The sequence below is a fragment of the Hydra viridissima genome, unplaced genomic scaffold, assembly GCF_058129835.1.
Source record: "Hydra viridissima isolate aposymbiotic clone 2 unplaced genomic scaffold, HvirCarnegie_v1 scaffold_3, whole genome shotgun sequence".
NCBI classification, from domain to species: Eukaryota; Metazoa; Cnidaria; class Hydrozoa; order Anthoathecata; family Hydridae; genus Hydra; species Hydra viridissima.
Genome location: NW_028324302.1, coordinates 5,751,860 through 5,770,675, shown reverse-complemented (window position 1 = coordinate 5,770,675; position 18,816 = coordinate 5,751,860). Strand labels below are relative to the sequence as shown.

At 30.6% G+C, this 18,816-nt stretch overlaps 1 protein-coding gene across 9 annotated transcripts in view; it reads right to left on the bottom strand.

The window, feature by feature from the left end:
- Nucleotides 1–3,259: 3,259 nt before the first annotated feature.
- The window catches only part of LOC145202104 (pseudouridylate synthase 7 homolog), a 39,056-nt gene continuing 23,499 nt past the window's right edge, over nt 3,260–18,816 (bottom strand). For 8 of the 9 annotated variants that reach the window (XM_090082297.1, XM_090082300.1, XM_090082295.1 and 5 more), the window contains one exon: nt 10,674–10,930. Coding sequence is in view for 1 of the 9 variants with exons in the window: in XM_090082302.1 (XP_089938428.1) it covers nt 3,575–3,857; nt 4,784–5,003; nt 7,989–8,040; nt 9,962–10,275; nt 10,412–10,930; nt 11,132–11,630 (1,887 nt within the window). In the remaining 8 variants the exon portion in view is untranslated. Of the gene's footprint in view, nt 3,858–4,783; nt 5,004–7,988; nt 8,041–9,961; nt 10,276–10,411; nt 10,931–11,131; nt 11,684–18,816 lie in introns of those variants that run through there. The other variant, XM_090082302.1, reaches the window with a different exon arrangement.

Below are 18,816 nucleotides of genomic sequence, written 5' to 3'. Positions count from 1 at the left end.
TGGAGAGAAATCACAATCATTTAGGACCCAAGAATTTTGTTGTTCAAAAGGTCACTAAGAGGCATGGGGCTTAAATTTCTAGTATGTTGAAACTGGTGTCGAATGAGGATGACTTGCAAAAAATTAAGGTAATTGGAACAAACCAACCCCGCCCCGACCCCTAACTGCCCCCTTCCTAGAACTACGTTTCCTTTAATCATAATTTTTTTGTGTTCTATTATAAACAAGATGAGTTTCTGTCGATGAATTTTGATCTACTTTAATGTAAAACAAAAAAAAAACTGGAAAGGGTTTTTAAGAACCATACCCTAGAAGGGGATTCGGGAGATCGTTTCGAACACCACAAAATTATACCCATACCCTAGTATTTAGAATTTCAGAAATATTTGGTGATAGGTTTGTCAATTTTTCTTTTAAAGTATTTTAAGAAGTTTGTTTAATATTGAAATTTACAGGCGGATTTGTAATTTTCATTACTTTCTCTTTACTTTTTTATTGCAATAAAAACAAAGCTAAATTTAATAACAAATACTTAAAGCTAGCAGGTACTAATTGTTAATAATTGCATAATAACTCCTCACACGCGTTAACATACAAACTGAAAGCATGTTTGCAGCCATTATATTGACATTTGATTGATATGTCCGATATATCATGCTAATATTATCAATCCATATCAGAAGTTTTTATTTGAATAATTCATTTAAAATGCCTAAACATGCAAAAGAACAGGTTGATTTTGTTAAAAAGTTTTACATTTGCTGTTTCAGGAAAGGCAAGGATTTAGGACCAACAAATAATGGTGAAGCAGCTTATTTGAATTTGATATAAATAAAAATGACAACTCGAGCCTAATTAAAACTATATTCTGGAAAGGTTATTCAGCGGATAACCCTGACCTTTCTCCCATGCTTTGTTCGAAATGTAGAAAAAAGCTTGCTGGGACTGATCGTTACTTCACTATGCGGCCGTGTTATGAAGGTGAGTATAATTGTATTGATGTTTAATTTACTTTAGTTAAAATTTAGTTGCTATATATATGGTATAAAATTTAGACCTGAATACCAGAGTTATCAGAGGGAGAAAATGTGAATGCTTTATTTGTGAAAATGGGCGCAAATCAAAAATGGAAAAAATATTCGCTCCTATGGTTGAATGTGTGTCGGAAAAACATGTTTATCAAGACGCTAAAGATGTTTCAAATAAACCTGCATAAAGACTTATTTGTCAAAATTGCTATCCTCAAGCTGGACGAGGAATTCCACACTGCTGTACAAAGTTAGAAAGACAAAAAAATTTGACACCCATTGTAAAATCAACATCTTTTAAAACAACGCAAGTTCTGTCCAGTTCTATCAAAGATTTAAGAACAAATGACTTAAAGGAAAAATTTTTTGCTAAAAGCAATTCACTGTCTCTGTCTGAAAAACTGAGGTTAAGAAACCTTTCTTTTCTTTAGATAAATTGAACAAACTTCAAATAAAACTAAATTTCAGGTAAGTTTTGTTGCTTAAAAATACTTTTAAAAATAATTTTGTTATGAGTTTAATGCCAATTTTTGTAATAAATTCATTATGATTTCTAAGTAATTGCAACATGATTGAAGTTGCACAATTTCTAAGAAGTGAGGGAGGACGGAAAAGTGTAGAGTCTGGTTTCAATATTAAACTGATTGAGAATAACGAGATGATTGGGAAATTATTCAATGGTGATAAACTCCTATTAGAATTTAATGAAAGCAAAGAGGTAAGTAAACTATTACCAAAAAAAATATTTTTTGATAAATAGATTGCAATTTGTATCATTTTGATTTTTTATGGAAGTATAGTTGGTAGAAAAAGATATTCCTATTGTGTATTGCAATGGAATTGAAGAACTTGCAGCAATCGTACTTCACTACAGAAGTCAAAGAACAAATGATGTTGATATTTTCAATTAGGTGTAGATGAATGGCAGGGATACCTTAGAGTTACTCCGTAAATCACCCTGAAACCAGAGTTTGAAAATAATAAGATTCCAGAGAAACTGAGCAAGTGTGACAGATATGCGTGCAAAGACATTAAAGATTCAAGTGTCCACAAAACTATTGTATTAGCCATTTTGGTTTCATTGAACAAAATATACCATAAATCGCGGTTAATTTTGGATAAATTGAACATTTCTTCTTTAGATTACACAGTATCTGAAGATCTAAAGGTTTTGCTTCAAATGGTTGGAAAGCAAACTGCAACATCAAAGCACCCTTGTCAGTATTGTATGACGTCATCTCCTGATTTTCAAAACGCTGATCATTATACTTTAGAATGTTTGTGTAGATTATAAGACCAATGGATGGCTGATGTTGCAAATTTAAAAAAAAAGAACAAAAAGTACACAAATGTTGTTCATCCCTCTTTATCAACAGTTAACAAAAACAAAATAATACTAGAACTTGTAAATATTCCTGGTCTACATATACTGCAAGGTGTAGCAGACAAAATTTTAAAAGAGTTTGAAAAACATTTATTTGAAAACAAAGAATGTGGGTTGCAGTTTGTTAACCGATATCTATCTAAGATAAAAATCTGCAGAGTATGCTACCAAGGGCAGCATTGTTTAGAAGACAATACTTGCAATAAGTCGCTTAAAAACATAGACAGCTTTGAACTTTTTTTTCAGGAGTCGAATCTTGGAATTTCTGCTTCAAAATACATTAAGGTACTTAGAGATTTTGAAAAAATAGTCTATAGTTGTTTTGAAAAATCATTAAGCTCCACATATATCAAAGATTTAGAGGAGTTCTCTACGAGCTATAAAAGCAAACCCTACTCGACCCATAATAGTCCTCCCCTGGGGTATAATTCCTAAAAACCCTTTTGAATTTTTTTTTTGTTTTATATTAAACTAGATCAAAATTCATCGACAGATTTCAAATTACATCAAAAAAAAATTTTCGTTTAAAAATTAAGACCATTTAAAGTTATTTCAGGGGGTAATTTTAAGCTTTACATAGTTATAAATCTTAAAAAGAGATTTTTTGATGAAAATTGAAATCTATCGATGAATTTTGATCTAGTTTATAATAGAACAAAAAAAAAAATTATGATTAAAGGAGACGTAGTTCTAGGAAGGGGGCAGCTAGCGATCGGGGCGGGGTTGGTTTAGCTCCAATTACCCTAACTTTTTGCAATTCATCGTCATTTCACACCAGTGTCAACATAGTAGAAATTTGAGCATGCCCCATGCCTCTTAGTAACCTTTTGAACAACAAAATTCCTGGTTATTCCCCTAAAATGTTATTTCTCTCCAGACCGTCACTGAAAAAAATTTTCTTTTACATTTTTTGAATGAAGAAATATTTTCTGATGATAATCAAAAAAAATCCCGTAGTATAGAAGAGTGCATGAAAAAATTCAAAAGTTGTTACTCGTCTCGTAATAAGCATGAATTAAAAAAACACAGTAAACTTCAACTATATCAATTTTAGTATGAAACTCATCGAATTTTCAAAGACACGATTTTTTTTTCGTGAAAGTTACTTATCAATTAAAGCTCTCTACCGGTTACCGGTTGTTTGTTTTTTTTCATTTTAAATTCAATTTGTTTCTATTGTATCAAGAACAGCAGAATTTAAATCACATTGTGCTTCAAACGAAGACTCGGATGAAAGAATCTCACGCAAAGCAGATGTTGCATAGCTGGATGCTGGTAATGTGAAACGCAACTTTAATGCTTTAAATTTTCCCTCTTTGTTTATTGGGGATTCCAAAACTTCTTTACTCGTTAGTAATTCGTAATCGTTCAACAAGAGTGGTATCTTGTAATCATCGTAGGGAATCAGACACCACTCCATATTCGTTGGCTTCACTACAATGTGACTACATTAAAAAATTACAAAATACATCACAATAAATTATTTTAGTTTCAATCAAATAAGAACTGTCTCACTAAAAAATGGATAATGGTTAGTACATAAGTTAAGACGGGAAATAAGATTTACTCAAGTACATTTTATTATAAACATTAACCGAAACCATATAATGTTCATTGTAAATGTTACCGTTGATTGGCTTGTCTGACACAAAGAACTTGCTTTTCTTACCACATGAACGAATCGTCTGTTTGACGAGGAACTTTTTCCCAAACTTTTCGTGACGTTTATACTTATAGCGACTAGCTAAATGAGACCTAGACTTTTCAACATAAAATCCTTTACCTGGGAGCTGCTTAAAGTCTTATTTGACGTACATTTCGTCATCAAGGATTAAGCAATTTTTCAAGTTCTTGAGATGTCGTTAGTACAGTAACTTAACGCGTCTCCTTGCTTCTCCAACGTCCGTATTCAAGCGGTTTGGGGTGTTTTAAACCCAACTGTTGCAAAGGACAAGCCTTCGAGTTAACCAACATCTCTGATTGACAATCCAGGATTCCGCTTGAATTAACTTCTTGGATATCGTGGGGCAGTCTTTTTGCCGTAGTTTTTTAACTTTGAAACTTTAAAATTACTCTTCTGACCGTAGAGTACGGAAGCTTTAACTTTTTGCTGATAGAAAGCAAGAAAAAGTTCGTTTTTTCTCAATATTTGCTAATAATAGAATTTCTCGTTGCTGCTTGATTCGATGACATTTTGCAATTGTCAAAAAAATAAACCCAAACAAAGTGAAAAATATGTGCTATTATGATCATTTTATTCATATAAAAAAACACCGCCTAGTAGCGCAGAGAAAAAATATTTTCCATCGTCCGTTTTCTAATGACACAGTTCTAATAAAAAAAAAAAAAAAAATGAAAACTACGTGCTTACCGGAATTTTCCTGAGAGAGACAGTTCTTTTATCTTATTTCGCATATTGTTAATGTCTAAACCATCAGCAGCTAACATTTCTTCGTAAATTTGGCGTATTTTATTCGATGGATATTTCATGTCATAACCAGGTAAAGGCAAAACAATATCATATATACTATATGTTGCTAAGTCGATATCTTCCTGTGTAAGTTCACGCGATATATCGTAACCATGTTCATCTAAAAACAAAAATCTAAACATGTGACTAGTTCCGAAAACATGTAATTCCGAAAAAAAGAATTCAAATAAAAATAGAGAGGCAAATAAGTAATTGTTGCTAGATAAATGCTTCACAACAGCAATTACTTACCAAGAGAGTAATTACTCAGTCACATTAAATTTTTTGGTTGCTTATCATTTTAAAGTTTAACTATAAGGGAGACCGGGGCTAGTTGGCTACAGTTTTAGTTTTTGAGCTCTGCATTTCTGGGTGAACTTTTTTGAGGATATCAAGTTGCAGTTCAAAAGAATATGAATTTGGCAAGCATGTTCAAGTGTCAAACATTTAAAAAAAAAAAATTTGGTGGCCCAAAAAGGGCCTCCAAAACAAAAAAAAACATGTGCCAACTTACCCTGGCTCGAGGTAAGTTGCCTATACTCTCAGGGTAAGTTGGCACACCATATAAAAAGAAACAAGTTTAGCAACACTAAGCATCTATTTCAAGCGCATCTTTTTTATGAAAATTCTTGATAATTTTTATCCAATAATATTTTTTGACACTAACATTTATTGCCCTTAAGTCGATCGAATAGACTTTTCTATAAAAATAGCATCAACAGCCTTTTTTTTTTCATTTTTGGAATTTACAGGCCTTTCTACTTTTCTTTTATAATTTCTCATATCTGTAGATCTGTAGTGCTATATAACTTAAGTGAATTTACGGCTAATGTGAAAAGTTGTAAGTTGGCACATGTTGCCAATTAGCCCCGTGATCATTGTACCAACTAACCCCAAAAGCTTTTTGCTTACAAAATGGCCTATAAATACCCAAAAACGCGAAATATCGAGAAACACAAAATGTGACTGGTTAGAGTGAACAATACCTACATCTATTCGAGTTTACTTGTAGCTAATGCTATTGCTTTTTTAAATTTAAAAAGTAATATAGTTACAAAAGTTACAAAGTTAGTAAAAAAAACACAAGAACCGCTATAGCTTCTATGCGCATGCGCTCATAGCCCTGATACTACACTGAAAGATAAATTAGTTAAATGGAAAGGTTCCATGTGAATTTTGGAAGTTTCTGGTGGAAAACTCCAAAGTTAAACGCAGTGTGTCAACTTGTAACCAACTAGCCCCGGTCTCCCCTACGCATTTACAGGAAAAGTACGCTCAATCAAAATCCTAACTCTCGTCTTAAAACTCATAAATAGTAGAGTGATATATTCCACTGCCAGCGAGGAGACCGGCACTTGATAATATATGATTAAAATTTTATAAAAATTCTACTGGCAAGAATGATCAGTGAAGTAAAATGCCTTTTAGATGAACCTCAGTGTCCATGCAATATTAAGAAAAAAAGTCGGTTCAAGTTGGTTATGAACAAATTCGAAACGATAAACATCTTTAAAAAAAGATGACACTCACTCTGGACCGAAGTAAGTTTATTTTATCACTGGAAACTATAATATTATATAAACTATTGTCAGAAGATAATGCTAAGATAATATACGAGGATTTGAAAGACGTATTTCCTATATTTTGTTTATATTTTGTTTATATTTATTTAGTTCTTTTTGAGAGTTTTTAATATTAGAAAAAAAAAGAACAAAATGTATTTTGTTTTAACAAATGTAAAAAAAACTTAATACTTTTATATTCAAAATTTTTTAAGTTTCTTCTGGAATTATACAAGGTAAAATGACTACAGAGATTGAGGCAAGTAGAAACACCCATTCTGTAGTTATCCCTTGAACTATTATAGTAATAGTTAAACTATTACAAATTATACAAAAACTCTAAAAAAAGAAAACAAGAGGTGGTTTCCACTGTTATTGATGTTTGAGAAAGTAAACTATCTACATTCTCGGTCACCTTTCTGAATTAAAGGATTCCAACTACCATAATGTTCTCAAGTGAGAATTTGTAGACAGTTAAAAGCAATTAATTTGGAGAGACTTTGTCAATGTTCAGAAAACACCCGATTTTGTGTTAGTTTATTGACAGCATTGACACAGTACAGATACAGCACGTATCTGTACTGTGTCAATGCTGTCAATAAATTGTTACCGTTGTGCACAATTGTTCTTCACAATTATAAGCATTGATGATTACTTTAAAGAATGAACATTCATCATCCATTCAAATCCAGACAAAGGCTGTTGTTGAATTTAAGCCATGCGAAATTACTCATTTATTAGTTGGTTTTCCTCCGCTAGAACCTTGTTTTTTAAATAGTGTTCCTCCACTAAAACTTTATTAGTTGATGTTCTTCTAGTAGAATCTCGTTGTTCCTACACTAGAACCTCGTTTATTAATTGGTTTCTCAGCTAGGAATATTTTTGTTAAATACCTAGGCCAGGTTTTGATGTTTGGACAAGCATTATGAAATGTATCAATTTTCTAAGAAAAAAGTGTTCTTCAATAGAACATCTTAGAAAATTCACATGCCATACTCAGTTATACATAGAGCATTTTAACCAATGGTTGAGCAGTTTTGCTGAGCAATTCAGAGAAAGCATTCACCCAAAGTTTAAGCAAACATGGGGAGGGTTTTATTCAATAGGAGGAGCATCCAAATCATGGAGACAGTTGACTATTAGTTGAATTTTTATGAATGTAAATTATAATACTATAAATCTAAAGAAAAATAAACAATTTAAAGCTTCCAAGTTCTTAAATGAGCCGTTTCAATGACCTAGAGCCGCTTAGAGCTTATTTCGTTCAGAATTCAGAAACCCTTTTTTGTATAACTACAGATTAATACAATCATATAAAAAAGGTTTCACTTGAGTGTCAAAAAAGTTAAACCGGTGCTTACTTTATAACAGTGTATCCTATACATTAGAGACGCATGTGCACAGCAAAAATATGTTCTGATTTCTCTCTGCAACTTTATTTATAATGAGAAAGCTTTGTATATATATAACTAAAGTAATTACATAATTTAACACTTTTTAAATTAATGAAAATATAACTGTAACAATTAAATTTACTAGAAAACCTTTTTTTCCAGTGAGAACCAAATCACCAACAACAGGAGATAAACCATATATCTTAAAAAAGAACAATATTTACAAATGTAATAAGTTTGTAAAAATGAAATTACAGAATTTTAGTATGTAGGGTAATGCAGTGCAAAATGAGACAGAAGCAGAAACAGATCAAATTTATCACGATGCTGGAACCCTATTGATTCATTTTAAAGATTTTGATAAAATAAGATAAATGCAACCATCTTCCTACACCATTTAGTATAAATAAAATCATGGAGGATAACTAGGAAAATAAAGTCACTTGGGTTAGCTAGGAAAAATAAAATCGCAAGGGTTAACTAAGAAAAAGAAAAAATATTTTTATGTTATAGGTATGTAATAGTTATTGTTTTAAGAGCATTGTTATCATATTTTTTTGCTGTTGTGAATAACACAGCATTAATTAATGTTTTCATCCCCAGATGCATACATTGGGGAACAAAAACTAGGTTCTATTAAATGTAAATGCTAGATTCACATTGTAGGAACACTAAAACTTCTGGGAAATTTTCAAAACCTTTTATTGACAAAATTTTAAGAATTTTGGTAAATGGTCAGCACAAAAAGTGAATTTTTTAGTTTTTCAAAAAAATGCAAACAAAATATTATTAAAAAGGTTTACTTAAGTCACCACCTTCAAGTTCTTTGTTAACATTGATAAAACCTTTTCTTTCATCCCTTAAATGCTTTCGCCTACATTTAAATTTTTCTTTTGTTTATATTGTAAAATACTTTGACAATTATCTTTTTTTGCTGAACATTTATTGAGAAAATATCCCAATCGAAAAATTTAAAATACAAAAGACTTTTCTAAATCCATTATAGCCATCTATTTCGATTATAGCAGAGCTTAGAAATTTTGTAAAAATTTGTAAAAATTCTTTTTGGACAACAAGACCAAATTAGTGAATTTAGGCATTATTGATATTTAGACTCAGACCACACAAGCATTTATTAAGTAAAACATCTTGAATTACTTCTTGAAAAATTAAGAATGTTTACTTCAATGATAACATTTTGGTTACCATAGAAATTAAGGTGATTTTTTGTTGTTGATCCTGCCAGTTAAGTTTTCTGTTGTTTATTGTTATTATCATTCAAAGATGACTTTCCAACCTTTTAACCCTTCAAAGGGTCCAACCATCAACCAAAAGGTCCAACTATCAACTCTTCAGAGGGTCCAACCTTTCAATATTTCTCTGGGTCAGAAATGTTGGATAAAAAGTCTTTTTTTGGAACAATTTCAAAATAGCCCAAAATATGTAAAAAGTGTTTGATTTGGAGCTTTGATATGTAATTTTTCAGATTCCTTGAAAATTTTTGTCAATATTTCAATAAAATTTAAACAAACAAAAAAAACTTTTTCACTTATTTAATGGTAGACGAACCTTAAAAAAGTATTGCTAGTTGAGATTAAAATTCTCTTAGTTGGCTTCATAAAAGAAATGGATGTAATGGTTCTATGGATTGTCATTAATCAATTTTCAATAAATTTGATTCCAGCATGTAGAAATCAAGTTAGTTCACTCATTCAATATTAAAAAAAAAAAAAGAATTTTTTGGGAAGAGATTTTGTTATTAGATTTTTGAAGAGACACAGACCTTTCACTATGAAAACTGCAAGATGTATCTGTAAATCATGTTAATGGGTTAAACCTCTACTCAGTGAACATCTCCTTTGACAATTTAGAAAGCGCCATTGATAAATCTGATCCTTCTCAAAAATGATTACATAGGCCATTTTAAATAAATAAATGCTTGAGTATCTTATTTGCCTTGTATAACCCTATTATACTCTCCTTAAAGTCAAACAAACAATTCTCCAATTGCTATTTCTTTTATTACTCCAATTATTACCATAACTTTGATATATCAGTATTTAAAAAAAAAAGAATTTCTTTTAAAAATACAAAAGAATAAAATTAAAAAAAAAATTTCATACCATTATTCTTTTAGAAACCACATGATTCCACACAAAACTTTGGTAACTGTGGAGATAAAGAAGGCGAGTATTCCGAGGAAGTTTTTGCCAAGCATTCCAAAAATTGTACCCATTTTTCTGCTGATTTAGTGCTACTAGCAACTTACCTTCAATTGAGAAACAGCTAACCAATGATTTGCTGGCTTTTGAAGCATCCTTTGATTCTGTCCAAGAGATTTTTGCTTTAGATTCTGCTTCATAATCATTGGGATTAATGCGAGGCTTCATAACCATGTCAACTGCCTCCGCAAACTTATTGTTTAAAAGTGCTTTACCTATCAAAGACCAAAACATTATCACAGCTAAATAGAATTTAAATTTACAGGACATGCCTTGTAACACATTAGAAAACACTTAAACTTAACATTTGACTTTAAAAATGACAACATAAAATATGGTTCTAAGACTGACCGATTTCATGGGTAGCAATGGCTCCTGTACCAAATCTTTGAAGTCCAAAATAATTTACAAAACCATTTTCTTGCAACATACTACAACTGGTATTTACAATGGCTTCATTAGCCTGGACATTTCTAATAATGATTGTGAATTCATTACCAGTCAAATCTCCCAATTTTAACTGTTCATTGTGATAGGAAAAATCACCCACAACAATGTTTTTTAAACGCTTGTTAACACCAAGAAGATGTTTTGAATAAATATTTTGGGCAGAAATTCGTTGTACAGTTGTAGCTCGACGATCCTTTGTTCCAGCATATGAAAAACAGCTGGCATTTACATGCAAAAACTTTGCAAGCAAGCTTATACATTCCATGGTATCTTTATTCTGTTTAAAGAGAGTAAAATGGCAGAATTTAGGTAAATTTTTCGGCCATGAGGTATTTTTGCGTCTACTATTTTGCTGCTTGGAACATTTAAATGAAAGAATAATTGCACGAGAACCATCTGGTAAAGTTTCAGTCCCTGTTTCTAAAGTATGAAAGAAAAAGAAAATATAAACACTTCTGCTTAGAGTAAAATATTAACACAAACTAAAATTTAAAAGACGTTTTACCAGGCCTCTTTTACTAAACTTGCAGATATGTTGACACAAGTGTTTGTGAAGCAATCAATAAAAAAACATGATTAATGATGAGCTAAACTTTCTAAAAGTAAATGTTCCATTGTCACCTATATCTTTAAACGTGTCTTTAATATATTTATGTACAAGTTTGCGATGTTCTTTATCTTCATCAGTCTTCAGAATTAATGTCTTTGATTTATCCTCGCTCTGCACAAACTCTTTTATAAGTTCTAGATCTGCATCAGAAACTGGAACTTCATGTTGTGTTGACTTTTCATCAAAAATATTGTAATCACAATGATCTAATGTTTTTAAGCAAACTAAATTGCCTTCTAAATCACATTCTCTTACCATGAAGTCTGCAAACCTTTGTTTTATTACACCCGAAAACTGACAAGTCTTGTTGACAAAGCTCAACATGCCCACTTTTTCTTCATTCCTTCGACACAAATTTACCAGACTATTACAATCATTGATTTCACTTGAAGCAACTTTAGCTCCATTTGTATGGCCATCATTTGAGGTAATTTCTTCACTATCTTTACATATATCTACTTTATCACAAGATTCTTCATGCTTAAATTTCTTTAATAAAGGTTCATCCATTCTGACAGAAATTTATGACAGAAAATAGAATAAAAACTTATGAGTTTCAAGACAGTTTCAAATTAAAAAAACAACTCATACATAAATCAATAAAACAACTATGATTAAACAAATATAACAAAGATAATTCTTAGCATTAGCAGCCTTCAGGTGATTATAAAAAAAGCATTGGGTTTGGTACACTAATCAAACTTGCTTATCTCAGAAAACATTTCAACAGATATTAAGAATGTTAAACATGAAATGAAGTAAACAATTATTTAGTTTTAGAATGAGCTTAAAAAATTGTCAAAATTAGCAAAATATAATAATATAAAATTAAAGTATAATAATAAAAATAGGATATAAAATATAATAATTTAAAAAATAAAATAATTATAATTGTCAAAATTAGAATCAACAAAATGAGAATAACAAGAACAAAAAAATGTTAACAACAATATAATGAAAAATATCAACCATTATGAAAGTTGTAACCACAATTTTTCAGTGGTATTTTGATTTTTTTATAAGAGGGTGTAAGACAATGAAGAGAAGGTCTTTATAAAACCAAAATCAAAAAAACATTTTGTAGTAGAAATAACTTTATTCAATTTAAACAATATCCATCATTTTAAATTAACATTAGTTCAAATAATATTAAACTATAAAGAAAATTCATAAAGTATTATCGCTCACTTTCATTTTTTCATCACACATCACATTTTTTCATCTTTAGTCATTTTATTTCTCGCTTTCAAAGCTTTTGCAATAAACAAAAAAAAAACAAAAAAAAAAAACAAAACAAAACAAAACAAAAAAAAAAAGACCCTCAATCAACTGATTTATAGATTTATACAAAGATATATTTATATAATATTAAATAACTATGAGGACTCTTGACTCCCAAAGTAAAATTTAAGGAAAACTATCTTTACATGTTTCACTGTTTTAGACTCATGAAATTTGTGAAAACCATCTGACTAAATATATTCTTTTACAATTTTTTTTTATATCAATGTGCTTGATAGACTTTGTTTTTGAAATTGTGCTTACATAAACAATTATGCTGAAAAGGTCTATTTTTTTTAAACAGAATAAGTTTAGTAATTTTTTAAAAAAATTCTGGTTTTAATAGTTCTTTTCAATGACTGTACAAGAGCTACAAGCAAATTCTGGTAAAGTAACAACACATGATTATCACTGAGTGCAAAATTCATATCAACATTTTTACGAAGTTATGAAATTATTATAAGAAATATTATTGACCTATGTCAAAAAAATATTATTGACAGATGCTCTTAAATTTAAAATACAAAATGAAATTCAAACATACAAACAATCAAGAACTTGCATTAATAGAGTTCATCTGCAACAATAACCTTGCAATAGGGTGTTGACAGATGCCCCCAAACGAATAATCACCAAGTTTAAATAATAATTAATGATGAAAATTTTTAAACTTGATGTTTTGGCAATCCAAGTTGGAAAAAACTAAGAAAATATTTTTTTAAAGAAGTTTTTATGTTCATTTTGTCTTTCTTTCAAAATTGGTCAGATCATACCTTCATCAAAACCTTCATCAGAACCTTCATCAAAACCTTTGTCAGAACCTTTATCAAAAGATTCTCTTAAAAAACATGATTGTTTATGAAACTGCAACATAAGAAAGGATGCTAAAGAAATCCCTAATTACAAACAAAACCTAATTACAGAAATCATTTAAAATAATAAAAGAATGATTAAAGAGTCTCCTACCTTTTTATTTCAATTTTTGAAAAAAAAATTTTTCATAAAAACTGAATCAATAACAAAAAAAAATTTTTTAAATCTAACAATTAAAAAAGAAAAAAAAAAAAAAAAAAGAAAGAAATAGAAAAAAATGACTAGGTTTAAATTGAAAAAGTATCAACGTTGCTTTGTGTAAAATTTAATGCTGAATATGCCTAAATAATTGCATTATCATAATTCTTCACACGTGTCCAAAATTGGTAGAAACTACTTTGAAACCCTCCAGAAAAACCCTTTGGAGGGATGATTTTGGTATTATTCCTGATCACAAAAATGTAAAATTTGAAATCAACTGTAACCGTCCGTGGAAGAAAATTTGATTTGAAGAATTTCTCTGTTTTAAGATAATTTAAAACAATGGTTTAATATCTCATTTGCATTTTTGCAGCATTTTAGGATAAAATAGCAATCAAATACTTAAATAAATACTCAAATAACAATTTTTTTTGCAATAATTTTAGCTTTCCTGGAATTTAAAATATTTAAAAGTCAACAAATTTTTTTTCGGGAAATAGCAAATTCTCTGATACTTTACCTTAAGAATTAGACCTTTATTGAGCAAAATTTTGTTAAAAGTCTCAGAAAAATGCCAAACTCAAAGAAAACTCATGAAGACTGTAGAGAAACAGTTTGTATCTTTTGCTTGAGAAAATGTACAAGAGAGTTGAACAATCAATTGATCAATACAATTGAAACTGTGCTCCAAATGAAACTTGACATATCAGACTCTAGAGTTCCAAAAGGGATTTGTGACACATGCAGGATTGCTCTTGGAAAGAGGAAAAATGGTGAGAATGTTTCACTTCCTCTTATGTTTCAATTTGAAACTATAAAAGTCAGACCTTCAACTCGGGAACAGGACTGTGACTGCCTGATTTGTCAAATAGGACATTTGAAGTCTTATGAAAAACACCCACTGGAGACTTCCTCTGAACATTCACAGTCTTCTTCAAACCAAAAAAGATGCTCAGAGTGCTTGTCAATTCTTGGAAAAGGAATATCACATAACTGCTCTGACTTCTCATTTCATGAAAACATGAGAAAACTAGCAATGAGGGATTCTCTTGTCAGTGAGCAAATTGCAGCTTCAGTTGTTACTGTCAAAGAAGCATCTCCACATGGAACTGTCAAACTTGCACAAAGCAGAGGTGGCCGCCCTTTGTGTCTCACAAAAGGTACATAAATTTATGCTAAAATTACTATTGTGTTATGTACAAGCTTTAAGACTAAGCATTCTTATCCTTAGTTTACTATTTTAAGAAATCACAGACACGCTATCAAAAAGCCCCTTGTAAAAAGAGATATGTTTGTTAGTTATCTCTTATAATAAAATAAAAGATTAGTTAGTGTTTAATGTACCCTTAAATTTGAGATAGGGCAATGTTTGAATAAGTACAAAATTTATTTTGTTGCATGATAAAGTACACCAAACTTAACTTACAGCTGAATTTAGTTTAATCAAACATATCAAATAATTATCCAGGTTTAGTGTAGTGTCAAATCAGTAAATGCATATTTTCTTACACATTTAGACTAGCACCTAGCCAAAGATCAAAATTTATTAAATAGATAGTCAAATGCTTTTTACTACTTATGTTTGTTTATCCATCATAATATCATTATACTTTAAGTGTCTATTTCACTTGTAGCAAACAAATACAACTATATATAAATGTTTTCAACTTTATTTTACGACCATCAAGTGCCAAAAAACTTTTTGGAGACACCCCACTACTGAAAGCAGAAGATCTGGTGAATGTCCAAGTCAACACTGGTTTGTCCAATTCCTCAATGAATAAATTGGTGTCTACCATAAACCAAGTCACCAAAAGTCACGTTGTGGAACCCAACTTTAAAACAAAGTTTATTGAGATTGGAAAGAAGCTGTCTGCTCATTTCACTCAAACTGACATTGAAGTCTGCAATGACAAATCACAGAGAAGGAAGCAATTGGTTGTACACTGCAAAAACCTAGGAGAACTTCTGAATGATGTCCTTCTTCAAAGACAAGTCTATACACAGCACATTGTGAAGCTTGGTCTAGATGGTGGTGGTGGCTTCTTTAAGGTCAGTCTGGGCATTCAAGAGATGGAGCAAGTGTTAGAGTCTAGGTCTCCACATTGCAAGAAAACATTGACATCACAAGTAGCTAAAGAGAGCGGAGTGAAGCGTCAACTTCTTGTTGCTGTAGCAGAAGAAGTTCCAGAAAACTACAACAATGTAAGAAAAATTTTGAATCTTATTCATCCTGAGGGTGCCCATTTCCTCATCTCATGTGATTTGAAGTTAGCCAATATTATCTGTGGTTTGCAGTCCCATTCAAGCTCTCACCCATGCACTTGGTGTGAAGTTGACTCAAAGGATTTGTCTGCATGTGGAAGTCCTCGAACATTTGGTTCATTGAGAAAATGCTTCAAAGCATTCCAGGATAATGGTCAGGACTACAAAAGAGCCAAATATTTTAAGAATGTTGTCCATGATCCTCTTTTAAGCTTGCCTGATAATGTCCTAGTCTTGGACTTCATTCCACCAATGGAACTTCATCTCTTACTTGGAGTAGTCAACCATTTGTTCAGAGCATTGAAGGAAGAGTGGTTGAAAGCTGATGAGTGGACCAAAGCTCTTCACATCAAGCCTCAGCCTTTCCATGGTGGTCAGTTTGCAGGAAATGAGTGTAGAAAACTCCTCAAAAATGTAGATATCCTTCAAAGGCTTGCAGAAGAAGACTGTGCGTTCAACATTTTTGGCATCGTTGATGCACTGAGAAAATTTGATGCAGTGGTGTCTGCCTGCTTTAGAATGACCCTGGAACCTGACTATTATGAAAAACTATCATCATTCCAAGCCTCCTATCTGGCTCTTGACAGAGTAAGTGTTACTCCAAAAGTCCATGCAGTGTTTTACCACATCAAACACTTCATAAAAAAGAATCAAGACTCCCTTGGAAAATATAGTGAGCAGGCCACTGAAGCTCTTCACCACAGCTTCAAGTCTCATTGGAGCAGATACAAGAGGCCAGTAGACCATCCAGAATATGGAAAGTGGCTGCAAACTTGTCTCGTGGACTACAACAGCAAGAATATCTAAATTGGGAGTAAAAACTATTTTTTTATTCTGCCAGTAAACTAAGATTTTTTTTTTTTTTAGGAATGAGTAATTTAAAACTTTCTTCCTTCTTAGAACACACAGAATACTTCTTTTTATTCCTATCAATATTATGGACATGATTGTGGTTTCATGTGTGGCTAAGAATGCTTTGCAATGTAGAATTTAAAAACTAATATTTACTAAAGAATACATCACTTTATGAAAATGTCACAAAGTTTTTTAGCTCTTTACCTTATGTTTTAATCTAGTTATGTACACATATGATAATATTTATGTTAAAATATAAACTTTCAAATTTGAATGCTCTAGAAAATCAAAATAAACAGAATGCTCTCATTTTCTCTCTATTATGTAGGATGTAATTTTCAAATCAAATTTTCTTCCAAGGACGGTTACAGATGATTTCAAATTTTACATTTTTGTGATCAGGAATATTATAAAAATCATCCCTCAAAAGGGTTTTTCTGGAGGGCTTCAAAGTAGTTTCTACCAATTTTGGACACGTGTGTCTTAATTGAAATAACACCAGACACTATAAGAAAAAAAAAGTATGAAAAAAACATAAGGCATGCAAAGAAGTAATATTATTATTAAAAATATAACAAACAAATATTTTTTGGCAAATACTATTTTTACATATATTTTTATTGCTTTATAAGCATGCTCAACTGGAGTACAGTATTTAGGTCACTCTACTTTTAAATACTGAAAATAAAAGTTACAGTGCTATTTGAAAAACCTTAAAAAGTTCCAAATTGATAGTAAATAGTAGAAAGCATAAAATTTGTTAAAAAAAAAACAAACAAGATTTTAACTTGGATGTTGCAGCAAAAAAAAAAAAGCTTTAAAAAAACGTAGAATCCATATTATAACACCGAGAAAAGCTTCAAAAGAAAAATGGCACTTAAATCTAAGATTAAAATTTACTGAAGAACATTTAATTTGGCAATTGCTGATTTGGAATAACAATTTCAGGACCAAATAAAAAAGCAGAATTGTTCTTTTGGGATCTGATGAGCAATAAAAATAGCACAAAAAAAAAATAAAAATAAGCAATACATGTGTAAATGTATTATATAGGATTGTTTTTTGTAAAATAGTGTAGGAACAATTTATGGATAGATGTTTAGAAAATTCTATTTGATGGCAAACTCAAAAGAATGGCATTCCATGCTCTTTAACAGCTTCTATTAATTCATGCTAGATTAAGAGAAGTTGTTCAAAGAGCATGGAATGCCATTCTTCTTATAGAGATGCCAAAGTTTAATCAGCTTTGTACATCATTACAGCCTGGCTAAAAAAAATATGTTGGGTATAAATTTATCTACAGATTTAAGAAGCAATATAAAGATTTCATTTATATATCAAAATACTTTTTTTCTTTTAAATAAATCATTTTCTATATGATGTGCAAAACATAAATTTGGAATCAATTAACAAGACTTCTTCAAGCCTCTAGTAATTTTAGTGAAAACATTGATTGTCAAAATTTCAATTGAAACAACTTTCATAAAAGTTTAGAACCTTCTTTAACCAGGAGTTTTTGCAACAAGTTTTTACTGGAAGAGCCTTCAAAAGTACTGAGTTTTGCAGATAAAGTGTAAAATGACATGCAAAATTTTCTATATCACTATTAGTAAAAACATTGATTGTCAAAATTTCAATTGAAACAACTTTCATAAAAGTTTAGAACCTTCTTTAACCAGGAGTTTTTGCAACAAGTTTTTACTGGAAGAGCCTTCAAAAGTACTGAGTTTTGCAGATAAAGTGTAAAATGACATGCAAAATTCTCTATATCACTATTAGTAAAAACATTGATTGTCAAAACTTCAATTGAAACAACTTTCATAAAAGTTTAGAACCTTCTTTAACCAGGAGTTTTTGAGACAAGTTTTTACTGGAAGAGCCTTCAAAAGTACTGAGTTTTGCAGATAAGGTGTAAAACAACATGCAAAAATCTCTTTATCACTATTAGTAAAAACATTGATTGTCAAAACTTCAATTGAAACAACTTTCATAAAAGTTTTGAACCTTCTTTAACCAGAAGTTTTTGCAACAAGTTTTTACTGGAAGAGCCTTCAAAAGTACTGAGTTTTGCAGATAAAGTGTAAAACAACATGCAAAAATCTCTTTATCACTATTAGTAAAAACATTAATTGTCAAAACTTCAATTGAAACAACTTTCATAAAAAATTAGAACCTTCTTTAACCAGGAGTTTTTGAGACAAGTTTTTACTGGAAGAGCCTTCAAAAGTACTGAGTTTTGCAGATAAAGTGTAAAACAACATGCAAAAATTTCTTTATCACT